Source organism: Mustela lutreola, chromosome 3, assembly GCF_030435805.1.
Source record: "Mustela lutreola isolate mMusLut2 chromosome 3, mMusLut2.pri, whole genome shotgun sequence".
NCBI lineage: Eukaryota > Metazoa > Chordata > Mammalia > Carnivora > Mustelidae > Mustela > Mustela lutreola.
The window spans coordinates 76,595,886-76,610,898 of record NC_081292.1 but is presented as its reverse complement, the minus strand read 5'-3'; the positions used below and the strand labels follow the sequence as shown (position 1 = coordinate 76,610,898).

Genomic DNA, 15,013 nt, shown 5'->3' with positions numbered 1-15,013 from the left:
GTTCCTAATTCCCTGACGTGCATGCTGCCTCCTTCCTTGAGGGTACCTCTGCCACTGTCCTTCCACACACGCTGCCTTGTTTGCTCCTGACATTGACATCCTGGGCTTGCTGGCCATGCTGGACGCATTAGTGGTGCACTTGCACCAAACAATTCAGGAGTTTGGAAGCTGGAACCCCATCAAGATCGTGTGCTTCAGGTTGGGTGGGCACCAGGGAAGGAGGGGTATGGAGCAGTGGGGTAGTCCAGGTCATCCCCCAGTTTTCGTTCATCACGAGTGTTATCTCTTCTTCGCAATCACAGTGTCTCCTTTTCAAACATTCAAAGTGGGTATGCATACTCTGAAGCAGCATTGGTAGGGTGTTGGGGAACACTGAAGTATGCCTTGGTTGACACAACTGTCCACTTTTGAGACCCAGGACCACATACTGGATGCAAACAAAGAGGTAGTTTCTTAACAGGATCTGGAGTGTATTTGGGGAGCATTGTGACCAGGAGCAGGGAACCCTGGCTTTCACTCCTTGGGAACTAACTCCAATGAATGTGGGCTCCATGGGAATAGAACTTGGTCTTGTCCAATACTGTAGTCCCAGCACATGGAGCTTGGTGCATAGTAGATGCTTAATCAACATTTGAATGGATTTTGTTCGTCAGGAATCAAACTTGGGCAGGAGGTGCTGGCCATACTTAAAGCAAATCCAGTCCCCCCAAACTGAATTATTGTATGGGGTTCCAACCCTGAGATTTATTAAATTTTGATGCCCAAGGGGTAGTCATCATTGGTCCTTCTTCTTCCTAATAGTGAGAATTTGGGAGTCTCTTTATGTTTCTTCATAAAGTTGAGTTTCTCCAGTATTCTTTTTGCGCTAAATTGCTTCCGTCCAAACTAGATTGCTCCAAATCTCACTCCATAGTACCATGTTATATGGTTTCATGTGGAAGTCTCCAGAGTTTTCATGTGTGATCACACCTTGGTATGTAAGCCCTAGCCACACACCCAGGTGAGGACATCTGCATTACAGTTGAATTTCTCTTTCAAAATGCTTACTCACTAGCAAATGATCATAACTTTAAATTTAACCAAATCATTATCATTATTGTTCACCACTTAAGTATCTTCTGCTTTCTTGAGATGTCCATGTTGATTCCATTATTGCTTCTCTGGGTTATTTGCAGCTTTTTTTTTTTAAATAACAATTGAGTAATTTACTTTCTAAATGCTTATGTGCATTTATGTGTCTGTTTGACAACTCGTTTGGTTTTGCTGGCTTCTATCACTATTTCGGGTAAGTATGATGTCAGTTCTGATTTTCTTTCAAATTGTAGGTTATCTGGGACCAATATTTTTTGTTTTTGTTTTTCATTTATTCTCATAATTCCCCATATTTTCAGTAAGATTGTGGCTTGATCAAAGCCTCCTAGCGTTTCTAAAATATTGTTCCATATATTTTGTTGTTAGTTTGGTGTGAAAATACTCAGTCCAATTTTCTTGACTTGGTGAAACAGACCTTTTTTGGTAATCTTCTCCAGCACATGTTGATCTCACGTGTTGGATCTTCTTTCAGCTTGGTGCCAGTGGGTGGGTGGGTGGGATTCTCATCATATTTTTGGAGTACTATCTCCCCAATACTCAATCCTCACCTTTCTCTCTCCTGGATGCCTGGGTATTGGCTCTCCTGAAACTATAGTGGTTAAGGGGGCAGGCCCTGGGGTCAAATAACCTGGTTTAAACCTACCACTTCAGGTTACCAGCTCTCTGAGCCTTCGCTTCCTCATGTAAAATGAAGATAGTAAAAAGTACTGACAAGGGCAGCAGAGACACGTTTTCATTATCTTCCCAGAATTTGAATTTTAAAGGCAAAGCATGAGACTTTTAAGAGATTTCTGCTTGTAGCCTTGCACGTGGTAGTGGCGTATCTCCCAGCCAGGGCTGGCTCGGCTGGGGGAAAGTCAGCCACCTGAAATGAAAGCAGGAGGAGCTCTGGGCTGTGTGAGGAGACCCCCGGGCCCTGCCTGGTCTAGCTGCATGGCCCCAGGACTAGTCTATAAAGGCGAGGGGAGAACTTCCAAGGTCTGCTTTAGTTTGGGAGTTTGCTTTTTTTTTTTTTTTTAAGGACAAATTGATTTTCACTATGTAGAGTAAGCAAACAAATGGGTTCCCCTTCAGTGGCTTCTTAGTCAGTGGTCTAATTGCGGAGGAGAAAGGGCAGATTAAAGTTTAGATAAGATCAAGGGAAATTTCAAAGGGAGAATTTCTGTTACGAGAACTTGATGAAATAAGATCTAAGAACCCTATCCACTGATACCTGTTAACTAGTCCCACTCCAGAAATTTTAAATAGAGCTAAAGACTCCATGGTCTGAGATTTTGAAGTCCAAATTGATAAGAATTAGAGCTCTCACAGGTTCTTAGTTTTGGTCCATCGTAGGGAAAGCATTTAGAGTGGTTTACTTCTGAAGAAATCATACGTTCTTATGGAATTTGCTTATTTTGGTGCAAAAGGGCAGAATAAAATAGAAGTTTTGACACAATCTTTGGTGTATCAGATAAACTTTTCTATAGAACAAAGGTAATCCAAGTGATAAAATTATTACTTGCAAAACTTTCTTTTAATGGTAAGATGGTTGATGATTGATTACACTTCAGCCAATAAATATGTGTTATTTGCTTGCCAGGTGCAGGGAACTGTGTGAACAGGGTTTTGCCCTCAAGTACTTACAAGAGTTAAAAATATACACATCCTTGAGAAGATCTCAAATGCTGTAATAAATATTCAGAGGGAAAGTAAGTTACCTTTCAGTGGGTGAGACAAGAAAAGGTATGGAATGGAAGAGCCATCATTTAAAAAGCGGGTGGAAGATGGTGAGATTTTGCTAAATGGATTCATAAGCAGGACCATAGAAAGGAAGCATTGCAGGGGCAAGTGTAGGCAAAGGGATAGATAAGCACAGGGAACAGTGAGTTAACGTCACATGAAAATCAGAGAAAGAGGAAGAGGAGGCAATGGGCAAACTGCTAAGAATAGATGAGAATTTTCAGGGTCCTTCAAATCATCGACGAGTACTGACTTCACACTCTCTTTATCAAGGTACAGTTTAGAAGCAAATATGGAAATAGCATATGAAAGAATTTACAACAGAAGATACAATAGTAGGTAGCACTTTACTCCTGCAAAAGGTAATTGAGTTTTGAAAATTGGATGAACTGAACTCATCTGTCCGAAGTCTTTAAAAAATATGGTCTTTGAGACCTTTAAAAGGGTGTGTATCTGTGACAGCCACTGAGCACCACAGATTCTGGGGTGGGAAAAACTGACATACCTTGAAATCTTAAATAGGGCATGGCTTGGGCTATTAACCTACTTGCACAATGAGAGTTCCCAGGGCATGAAAATCTGGTTACGGGAGCCTTCTTAGAAATGTCATCAGGGGTGTGTGAATGATAATAACAGATCAATTATGTATTTTTAGAAGCAGGACAGTTTACCAACATCATGCCTATAAGACTACCAAATGCACTAACAACACTTTGAAAGGTCTTCCCCATCCCCACCCCATAAAAAGATTAAAGTTCTCTAATAACAAATAGAATAAACCAAAAGTTAAATCTTTGCAACAATTCTAATATCATAAAATACAAAATTCTGCAGCTTATGTGAGGATCCATTATACTTCTGACTCTCATCCCCTCAGAACCCCAAGCCTTATTATAAGGGGTATTATAAATCGACTATCTATTTTCAAAAAAGATGCAATTTACATTTCCACGTGTGCATGTGTAATAAATACTGGTCTACGTTTCAAGTATGCTTCTACTGAGTAAAGGAAGGTTAGTCTGTTCTCATTTTTAAAAAAGATTTTATTTACTTATTTGACAGAGAGATACAGAGCGAGAAAGGGAACTCAGCACTGCGAGTGGGAAAGGAAAAAGCAGGTTTCCCGCTGAGCAAGGAGCCCAATGCAGGACTCAACCCCACAACCCTGGGATCATGACCTGAGCCAAAGGCAGACGCTTAGCAGCTGAGCCACCCAGGCACCTTCTGTTCTCATTTTTAAAAAACTTGTTCATTAGGAGAAAACCCTTCATCATCTGCAATAATGGAAGCCATTATTATTATTATTATTTTTATTGATGCCAGTACTTTATTTCCATCTTAAAAGACCAACTGCAACCAAATGAAGTGAACATAACCTCAAGATTTTACTGTCTTCATAATATAAAAATATGAAGTTTAGAACTGGATCACCTGGCCCTTTCTCTTCTTATCTCCTCCCAGTTCAAATGTTTGCATCTCTTAATAGCCAGCATTCTCTTAGATCTGCAATTGGGCTCAACACATTCAAGCCTCAGCACAATCTTCTTTGTAGTTTTAGCCTTTTTCCGGAAAATAGGCTTCGTCTGCCCACCATAGCCACTCTGCTTCCTATCATAACGCCGCTTTCCCTGGGCATAAAGAGAATCTTTTCCTTTCTTGTACTGTGTCACTTTATGGGGTTGGTGCTTGCCACACTTCTTGCAGAAAGTCCGGCGGGTTTTAGGAACGTTCACCATGTTTGCGAGAGCGCAAAGGAGAAAAGGAGATTCTGAGGACTCATTTATACACACAATCTCCACTAAGCACTGAGCTCGTGTGTGTGTGTGTGTGTGTGTGTGTGTGTTTCTTTTCTAAAGCAGTCAGAATCTGGGAATATGTTCTCTGGCATAATAGCATTATCAGAGAAAATATTTCTACCAGCACAACTAAAGAATGAAAGTTGAATCTGGTCATATGAAACCGGTTTCTCCAGAGAAAACAATCAGATGTGTGTATAAATATATAAATGAATGAATGTGTGTGTGCATGTATATTATATGTGTGTGTGTGTGTGTGTGTGTGTATGTGTGTGTATAAAAGAAATTAGCTAATGTAATCATGGAGGTTGACCAAGTCCAAAATCTGTCAGACAGGCCGGCAGGCTGGAGATCCAGAGAAGAGTTGATTTTGCATTCTGAGTTCAAAGACAGTCTGGGGGCAGACGTCCCTCTTGCTGGGGAACCCAAGTCTTTTCTTCTTAAGGCCTTCAACTGATTGCGTAAGACCCACCTGCACTATGGAGGGTAGTGTTCTGAAGATTTCTTTATTTATTTGGGAGGTGGGTAGGGGCAGAGGGCAAGAATCTTCAAACAGATCCCCCACTGAGCCTAGAGCCCCACCCTCGGCTCAATATCATGACCCGAGATCATGATCTGAGCCGAAACCAAGAGTCGGACACTTATCCGACTGAGCCATCCAGGCACCCCATAAAGTCAATAGATTACAAATGTTAAGCACGTCTAAAAAGAACACCTCCGCAGCAACATTTTGTCTGGGTACCCCAGCCTAGCCAAGTTGACGCACAAAATTAACCATCACACTAGCCAAGAGTCAAACATCTTCAGAGTAGAAAAATTTATTATTGACCTCTGTGTTGAATAGAATGCAGGTGAAGTCAAGACATTCTGGGTTTTATCGTTTGTTTTAGTTAGGCTGAAACTCCCAATATTTGACCATTTTTGATCTGCAAAAAAGGATAACTGGGTATGGCTCAATATGGTATTTAGGCTTTCCAGCAGTTGCAGTGACGCTGCCATTATCACTTAGATGCCTGATCAGAAAACCTTTTTTATAAAGCTGATTTCTTTGTAATACCCCTAGGACTTAGCACAAAGTGATGCCTTTTGCTGAAGAAATGCCTGATTAAGGAAGAGTGACAGCCAAAGTCAAGCTATGTATAGTCAGACTTGAAATTCCATCTTCCCTCAATGTAAACCATTGGTATGAACTTCTTAAGAGTGACACAAATGAAAAATGTGCAAACTACTTTTCAAATTACTTTTCCATAAGGGAGATTATGCCTTAAGTGAATTAATCCTAAATGTACTTTTTCAAAGTATTTTAACTAAGAAAAGCATCATGTTTTGATAACTAGTCCTTGAAATATTTCAAATGCATGAATTTAAATAAAAATGTATTTAGTGTTAAGAATTAACAAAGCCATGCTTTTTGATTTTCCGGAAGCAAGCTGGTGAAAAGAGGGACTGCTGACACTGCAAATTGCTCTTCAGTCTTTTTCTCTCTGAAAGTGGGAGAGCCTTGAAACAGGAAAGCCAAAGGTAAAGAGGGAATTTTTCTATCCCTCTGAAAGAGGCTATCAGATACATAAAACATGTTTTCTACAGCTGATTCCTGCTCAGATTATTAACTGAATCGTCAGATAATGTAGCTCTCTGCATTCCTGTTTCACTGATGAGCCTTAGAAGTGGTGTGTGTGCTTTGGTCCAGAGAGCTGCCAAGGGAGGGTTTTCAGCAACATTTTAGACAAAGAGCCCAAAGGAAACCTCCAAAAGGATAATTGATAGTACCAGCAGACAGCAGGTGTTAAAGGAATGCATAATGCCAATCTTTTCTCACACGAACAAGAGACCTTATTGATTTATACATTCTAATTCCTTTTGTGGAGTTCTTTTTTGGATGCTCATCTGGATTACACTTTTGACTTTTTTTATTTAGTTTCTATCCTTCCTTTAAAGTACATAAGTTTTAAAATAAAACAAAGACACCCTGGAATTTTACATTTCGTTTCAACAACAAAGTATTGTCCTCGAGTCAGCTATTAGAATTGTATATTTACCCAATGAGAAGATATTTAAAATTCAAAGTGAAAAGAAAAAGTTATACCCAATAGAAATGTATCATCTATTAAAATTTCAGGAAGATCTACATTATCTAAAGCCATTCTATAATTTTATTCATATATTTTGTGGAGTTCACATATCTTTTTCTTACAGCAAACATAACACTGTAGGCCACAAGAAGCTGCAGTACTATTGTTTCGTTAGCAGCAAATTAATATTTTATATCTAGGTAACTGGACAATAAATAGCCTGCTTCTTTGGATGTGGATGTTGAAAATGTAGAATCACTGCAGCTTCAGAATGTGATTGCTATTTTACAGAGCTTATACACACACAAAAAATACGATCTTTGTCTATATTTTATACAAATACAACAGTAGTTTGTGAATACATTTTAAGTACATGATATACATGATAAGCCACTTGATCTCCCAATATCACAGAAGAGCGATTTAAAATGCAATAAAAATATACAAAATTCAGCCTGGAATGCAGATTTTTCTTTTCTATTTTGACTCAAAACTTTATCATTCAAACGTTTTTTAGAGTACTAGTCCAAACACTTTTTCGTCAGCTAAAAATACAATTTCAGCAGTCCAGCTTATGTTCAGGCATGATGCAATCCATTTCCTAATGGATTCCCAGTTTTTGTTAAATTCAACGGGCTGTTAGTAACATACAGCATGTTCTTCACTCCACACCATATTACAAAGCCCACTTTTCATTCTGAGTTAGAGTCACCTTGTGGACAAAAGCTGGGTTTGTTCTGATAACATTTGCACGTCCAAGATTTCCTTTTGCAAGTGCACGTGAATACATTGTGGTGGGTGGTGTTAAAAGTCTGTTAATGACAGATTAAGTCACAGTATAAAAATATATTGTACACCTTTACGCCTAATGGAGTCCTTTTTTTCCTATGGCTAAAAAAATACGACTGAACAAGACAGAGACGTTTGTAGCACCATGAAGAGTTGTATCCCAAGTTACATTAGCAGCATGATCCAACATAATATTGAAGGAGTGTTTCTGAGAAGATAAACATTCATTCTGGTTCATCTGTACCACTGAAGCTTATACAAGGAAGTGTTTCAAACATTAGCAATAGTTCCGTCATTTCTAGAGCAAGATAAACTTATCAAAAGACACTGCCTTTCCATCCTCAAAGGGTTGGTAACGGAGAAGGGCCTAAGGGTGATGATCTGTGTGTGCCTTTACCAACGCAGGTGTTACCAGTTTATGTGATCCAAAAGGCACTCCGTATGGGTTTCTAGCACAGAACTACACAAGGCGACTTTCATGGATCTATGGAATCACAACAGACTATCTGTGCTGTAGACACGGCTGCTGACACAGTGTGAGAACAAATAAGACAAGGTCAACTTAGGCACTATTTGGCAGAGATAACAGTCCGCTATTGCTAATGAGGAATACTCGACATTTAAAAGACCTCCTCCAATGTCACATGGATCTCAGTAGGCTAGAAGCAACTTGGGTGAACTGGTATTTTTTAATTTACAAACTGGGAAGACAGTGTGTTTTGAAACACGTAAACCTTGTAAAAAAATAAACCATTGTAAAACCTTATGAAAAGACACACACTGATTCTGTGCAATATAGCAAATTGATAAGAAAACACTGTAAAAATGTACCTGTTTAAAATACATCTACCATTTTTGAACACAAAGCATTATATATCAAAGGCCTACATATATATCATCTAATGGCACTTGAAACAAATTATAATAGGTCTTAAAATAAAAGGCATAACCTATAAGAAAGTTTCTGTAAAGGTTTAGATTCGTTTTGAAAGTGCTATATCTTGTAATATGTGTAGTATAGAGGTTGACCAAGCTCTATTTTTTAAAAAAATATTGGCCTATATATGTGTATTGCTTACTAGATGAATGATCCTGAAATATGTACTCTTTAACATTCATTATTAGCTTAATAAAGCAATCAGCTCTGGCTCATGTTTCAGTCAGTATATGGTTTTTAAAAACCGCTACTGTCCAAATTAACACAATATATCACTATATTCCACAAATGACTAAGAATAATAAAGCACAAGCAACAAATAGGCAAAAATACATAGCTTGGAAAAAACACTAAGTGAAATTAAAAAGTCGCACAAAGAGTGGTGTGTGATCAGCCAGGACAACTTAAGTTTCTGAAAACTGTACTTGGTAATAGCTTTTAAAATGTGAGTTTTAACAGTGACCAGTAACTATAAAGATGATATTTGCATACATCAGCGGATAATATTGCTTACAGTGCTGAGACCCTTCCACACTCATGCTTCTGTGTCTGGTGATTGAATTCGTACACACGTGTGGAAGTTCAAACTGAATGAGGTTCAATATCTTGTCTGAGGTCCAAATTCTAAACTGAAATATTTTTACTTAATGATAATCCCTTTTTTTTTTTTTAAGCAAGTGAAGGCACTATTAGAAATTTCAAAGATGATGATTCTGGCCATGGGGAGAATGAAAACAGCATTGGCAGTAATTATTTTTAATCACATCCAGTTGATGTAAAAACAAATGTCAATTTTTTTTTCTAGAAAAAAAAGAGCCAGTTCTGAGTTATATCCTTGTTAAATCACTGCGCAATTAAAATAAATGAATCTGCCTCATGTTTAACAGAAATAATCTCAGAAAGGGTTTAGTGACCAGTATAGTCAATGTGAAAAACACAAGCTGAATTCCCTCTTCCTCGCATGTGTCTCAAGTCTATGAGGTGGCAACAGGCAAAGAGGTGTTCACATGAAAATTAAGACTACAATGTTCGCCCTGGTGCTCTAAAAGACATGCCTCCATGTATTTGAATTCCATGCAGGGCGAGAATTAGGTTAAAAATATACATATATATATATGGCGCCATTCCCCATTTCCAAAATGTCTTACTGAATAAATCCTGGTACTCCCTTTTTTAGTTGTTTATTAGCAGTGAAATACAGCCTGCTAAGGCCAACGTCTCAGGTCATTAATTTGACTTTTCCTTAAGCAAATTTTAGACAAAGTAGTGCTTCCACACTTGTATTTGTGACTTCTGTGTAAAAGTACATTTTCTATTTATTTGTGCTCTGTCACCAATTTTTTTCCTTTTTTTTTAAATGGTGATTAAAGCAATATTGAACACTAATCATTCAACTAATGATTTAAGTAAGCAATCTGTTTCATAGAAACTAAAGGAAGCAGTAATAAAGCAGAGCTAAAAGTCTACTTTCAGAGCAAATATTCTCCTAATCAAAAGCTTAGGAGCAGTTTGAAAAATTTTAAATGTATTTCCTTATTAAAACATATATAATTTTAATGCCTTTGGAACACACTTTTTTTAATAAAATGTATTTTTTATAATAAAATTTAAATACATAAGTATAAAAACTACTGCTCCTAGAATTAAAAAAAAAAATAGGAGCATGATAAAATATCAGGAGCCAAAGCTCCCTTAAGAGAGCAACTCTGATTCTATGAAGTGCGATATGTGTGTGTGTGTGTGTGTGTGTGTGTATAATATATATAGTGAAACCCCCATTTACATTATTACAATTTACATTTATCCACAAATTATACTACTCCCAAATATTTTAAATAATGTATTATATTCAGTAATCTGCACTCATTTTTAGAAATTCTTGGTAAACATCACAATCTGCAGTGATAATTGGCCCTATAAATGAAAAAAGAAGCTTCTGTATAGGGCTAATGAGTGCTCAAATATTTTTTCTTTTTTTTTTTTCCTTTTTTTTAAGAGATATATACTCTTTTATAAACCTTCCCCTTCCTACCCACCCCAAAAGACAGGGTCCCCAAATAAGTGCTTAATAGATATGTTTCGTAGGCTGATGTCCCAACCAATATTTAGAAAAGTATAATTTGACCTTCAAAAAGGTTATGGTGGTTGTCTAATATGAGGAAAGCCCACAATAACTACTTTATTCAGTGAACACAATATTCTTAATTGTTACTTTCACATTACCTAAGACAGTGCTTATTCTGCTTTAGTTTTCTCCCCCCTCTAGAAATTTAACGGATTCGCAGCTCTCCCCCAATTTCGCAGAGACGTGTAAAAGTAGGGTTTTACTGTATATATTTTTAGTTGCTTAAAACTTTGTGGTCATTCCTCCAATAGCTTTCTAATGCATTTAATTTTAAAGTCTCCATCTGAAAATAGCAAGGAAAGATAAATCAACACTGAATAAGAAAGATACCATGGGGGGTAGGGCTGTTTTGTTTTCTGCTTTTGGCTCTTATGGGAAAGAAAACTGTATTAAATTCAGCAAGAATTGATGTGAGCAATATGCTTTTCCTTTACTCCTCAAGAGTCTAGTTTCCAACCCTGGCAACAAGGGACAGGGTCCCTAGACAAGTTCCCAAGAACCAAGGGCTTCACATCTATCTTCGTAGGAGACTATCACACCACAGAAGAAGAGACAGTCTACTCTGGGATAAACACCCCTGACATCTGTGGTTCCACAATGGCTTTCGATTCTGAACTGTGGACTGACAACTAAAACAGAATTGCTGGATGCACCTGACCCACCCTTTGGCCATGAAAGGCGGAAATGATTAAAGAGATCTAGCCATACACTGACTCTGAAGACTCGGATGCTCTAACACAATGAGCACTATTAAACTGGAAAGAGTGACTTTGCAATGTGGCAAAACATCCTGCATACAAGTTTAAGGCCAACTACGGAGTAACATGGAATGCGTGTCACCTCACCAGGAGTCTCTTTTTTGCTATAAATACTGGTGCTTTGTGTTTAGGTTTTGTTTTCCTCGTATGTGCATAATATAGACAGCAAATATTTGAGCCAGACAACAGCAAAGTCTTCAAAATATACTGACCTGAAATTATGGTATATCTAAGAAACATCTATTATCTCCCCAGACTGGATTCTGAATTCATCTGAAAACATTTGCTTATGAATCCATTTAGAGAGCAGTAAAAATGTAAAAACTCTCAGGTTATTCATATACATTTTAGAAAATGTACATTCTGTTGCAAACTTCTTTAATGAGACAAATGTCAAAAGCTAGAGCCACTGTTATTGAACAGAACTGAAAATTTTAAGATCTCAAAGCAATTTGAATGTGGGACTGGTAAGACTTTACTGCTAATAATGGCTTTCCTAGAGGAAAAAGCATCTTAAAATATGACAATTGGCAGTGAGTGTGGACAAAATACCCAGGTAAACATAACTGAACGCAAATGGTTCCAAAGCTCATTTATAAAGCTTGTTTCTATTGCATACTGGCTTAATGAAAATTGGTACTGTACAAGAGCAGAAGTTTTTATGCGGTTTTAAAGTAGGCACTAAAATAAAAATGGTCCTCTAAGGCAGGGCTACACATAGGTTTCTGTGATCAGTCCACGTCTGGGACGCCTACTGAAAAGCTTGATGGAAACGTGGCAGTGTGGTGCTGGTGCTGAAACTACTGGTGAACGCTGCTGACAGGGAGTGCAGGGAGCCGAGACCTAGAGTGTTTGCAGGATCCTGAAGATCCTGTGTCTGCGGGGGCAGCTGAGACACAGAAGAATGTGCTTCCTCTTGGGAATAGCTCATTCCCAGGCTCCCCACTGAGATAGGATTATAGGGAGGGCCATTGAGGGGTATGAAATTAAACAACTGGGAAAAATCCAAGGCAGGCGTATTTAGGGGGTCACTGATAGAAATAGAGCTTTTTGACAGGGAGAGGTCCCCTGCACCATCATCCAGGGACCCGACTTGAGGATCCAACCCTAGTTTAGATGATGATGCTTGGGAATCCTGGGATGAGGAAGGCCCGCCACCTTGCAGCTCCATCAAATAACTCTCAATCTCCCCCTTTAGTGGCTGTTCTTTTTCAGGAATAGAAATGGCATATGAGGTAGAACTGAATGGGTATTTGAAAGAAAGGTGGTGAGAAGGATGGACAGTGTCCATCTCTATTGGGCACGTCATTCCCAAAGGTAAAGTCGTGATCATTTGGTGGGCAGGTCCCGAGCTCTGCATGGACTGAAATGGAGTGTTATAGAGGTTTAACTGCAGAGTGTTTGTGAATGGCTTTGACAACAGTTCGCTGGAAGGTAAGGACATCACCGGGAGGAGCTCATCTTTTATAGGCACAGAAACGTTGCAGGTGAATGGATCCAGAAAGTCCACCGGTTCGGTTTTGACTTTCAGAAGTTCTTGATTGTGACTCTTCTTCATGTGTCGAGTCAGGTGATCCTTCCGCCCAAATCTCTGTGCACAATACTGACAGAGGAAGTCCTTCCTTCCCGTGTGCACCACCATGTGTCTCCGGACATCCTTCCGGGTGTAGAAGCGGCGATCGCAATGCTCGCACTGGTGCTTTTTCTCTTTCACCCCGCCGGACGACTTGCCAGCGTGTGATTTAAGGTGCTCCAGCAGCACTCCCGTGCTCTCGAAAGTCTGCAGGCAGACCTTGCAGGTGAGGTCGCCGCTCGTCGCGGCATGCAAGGCCAGGTGACGCTTAAAGCCGAGCTTGGTGTTGTAGTTCTTGCCACACTCTTCACACTTAAACGTCTCTTTGTTGGGGTCATGCGTATGGAGGTGATTCTTCAGGTGATCTTTCCGGTGAAACATTTTCTCACAATAATTACACTTGTGGGTTTTCTCAGGAGAATGGGTAGCCATGTGCCTTGAAACACAGACATATTCTGTCAGTATCATGACACAAATGGCAGGGAGTCACTTTTCAAATGGAAGCTAAGCTGCTATGCTAAAACCGGCTGGCTCCCTGCTAACGGACACGCTTTAACTTAACATGCGCTACAAGGACAGTCAATACCCCTAAACACTGCAGAACTCGAGCCGCTGAAGTTGCCACTTCAGGATTCTCTGGTTCGTAGCTATTACTACAAAAGCCAGTGAGTGAGGCTGAACATACTCACGTAAACGTCCATACCCTCTCCTTGTAATCTCTTTGCACAAACGGAAATTCTACTCTTAATAAGCATTTCATTAAAAAAAAAAAAAAATCCAAAGACACTAACACATCAAAGTATGTGACTTAGCATACTAAAGCTAGCCAACATCTAATCTACGTTAACATTTCCTCTCTGCAAAGCAGCTCAAGAATGTGTATACACATATATATACGTTTACAACGGCTTCACATGGCCAACATAATAGAAAATATAATCTGAAAGACAAATAGAGTTTAATACCTTTGTAATTTGTACTTAGAAACAAAGGCCTTGGTGCAGTCTTGTTGTATGCACTTGTAGGGCCTCTCTCCTGTGTGAGAGTAGGAGTGAACCTTTAATTTCTCAACACTGTTAAAGGCCTTGTCACACAGTTGGCAAGGAAAGTTTTTTCTTGGTTTGGTTTCACCACGCTTACGTTTCCCTGAAGGGACTTTCTGGGTATCTCTTACTTCTGACAAATCACCAGGAATGACAGTGGCCATCGCAGCCTAAAGCAGGCCTTCTTGTTGGACACTTGGGAACTGCCCAACTCCACTAAATGATTTAGCTTTAGGTGGCTTCTCAAGTTTCATGTGGTCGTAAAAGAAAGCAAAAAGGGACTGGAAAAAAAAATAAGAAACAACTAGTTTGTAACTAAATTTAATTTTTAAAATTTTTATTTGTTATGTGATGCTTTTGAATTCAAAAAGAAACCATAAAATGGATTCAGCTGGTCTAATGTAATATCTGTAGGTCTCTTTACATTTGCCAAAATACATATTAACGCATTGCTCAGAATGAACAGTTCACACACCCCCAGAAATTCCACCTGACAAATGTCGTACTTAGGGAAGGCAGTAGTGATCGCAGGAACTCTCAGGAAGCATAAAACATGACACTCAAAGTGGCACTATGAAGCTTCAATTTCGACAAGGTAAGATTAGACAACAGAAATCTGACTAAAAACAGAAAAATGTTTCTGCAAATATTTTAAGGTTGAAAAACCATCTTAACTTGTGTAAGTAAACTCTAATTGGACTCTGTGTTATAGAGAAATACAGAGAAGCGACTAGAAACTCTTTTAGGCACCCTGTGAACCATTCAGTCCAAGGAAGAAGTGTTTAATGCAGCCACGGGAGGCCTGAAAGAGTTGAAGGCACCATCCAGAGTGGAAATTTGCTCTTGATACCAGTGTTAGCACACACAGAGGGATTTCTGAGTCAAGAGTGGAAATGACTTCTTTTCGTAACAATGCACATTCTTGAAATGGTAACACCTTGTGAAGTTATTTGAGGTGAGGATCATGGTTCCTTATCACTTGGGGGAAAAAGATTTGGTCAGGGTAAGTTTCTTCACCTTTTTGCACATCACAAAAAATGATTCTGTTCACTGGGCACACTGAGGTTAGTGCATGAGCCAGAGTCCTCAGGCCTCCCGAAGAGCTG

At 39.0% G+C, this 15,013-nt stretch overlaps 2 protein-coding genes across 5 annotated transcripts in view; both read right to left on the bottom strand.

The window, feature by feature from the left end:
* Positions 1-4,106: 4,106 nt before the first annotated feature.
* Positions 4,107-4,588, bottom strand: LOC131826818 (large ribosomal subunit protein eL42-like). Its single transcript, XM_059166420.1, has one exon. It carries the CDS (start codon positions 4,548-4,550, stop codon positions 4,242-4,244), a length of 309 nt encoding a protein of 102 aa, XP_059022403.1. The 5' UTR covers positions 4,551-4,588; the 3' UTR covers positions 4,107-4,241.
* Positions 4,589-5,410: 822 nt separating this feature from the next.
* PLAG1 (PLAG1 zinc finger) overlaps positions 5,411-15,013 on the bottom strand; it is a 54,059-nt gene continuing 44,456 nt past the window's right edge. For 2 of the 4 annotated variants that reach the window (XM_059166416.1, XM_059166415.1), the window contains 2 exons: positions 13,830-14,188; positions 5,411-13,300 (listed from right to left, as the gene is read on the bottom strand). In XM_059166416.1, the coding sequence (XP_059022399.1) occupies positions 12,043-13,300; positions 13,830-14,071 (1,500 nt within the window). In that variant the 5' untranslated portion in view covers positions 14,072-14,188 and the 3' untranslated portion in view covers positions 5,411-12,042. The remainder of the gene's footprint in view (positions 13,301-13,829; positions 14,189-15,013) is intronic. The other 2 variants (XM_059166417.1, XM_059166419.1) reach the window with 1 other exon arrangement.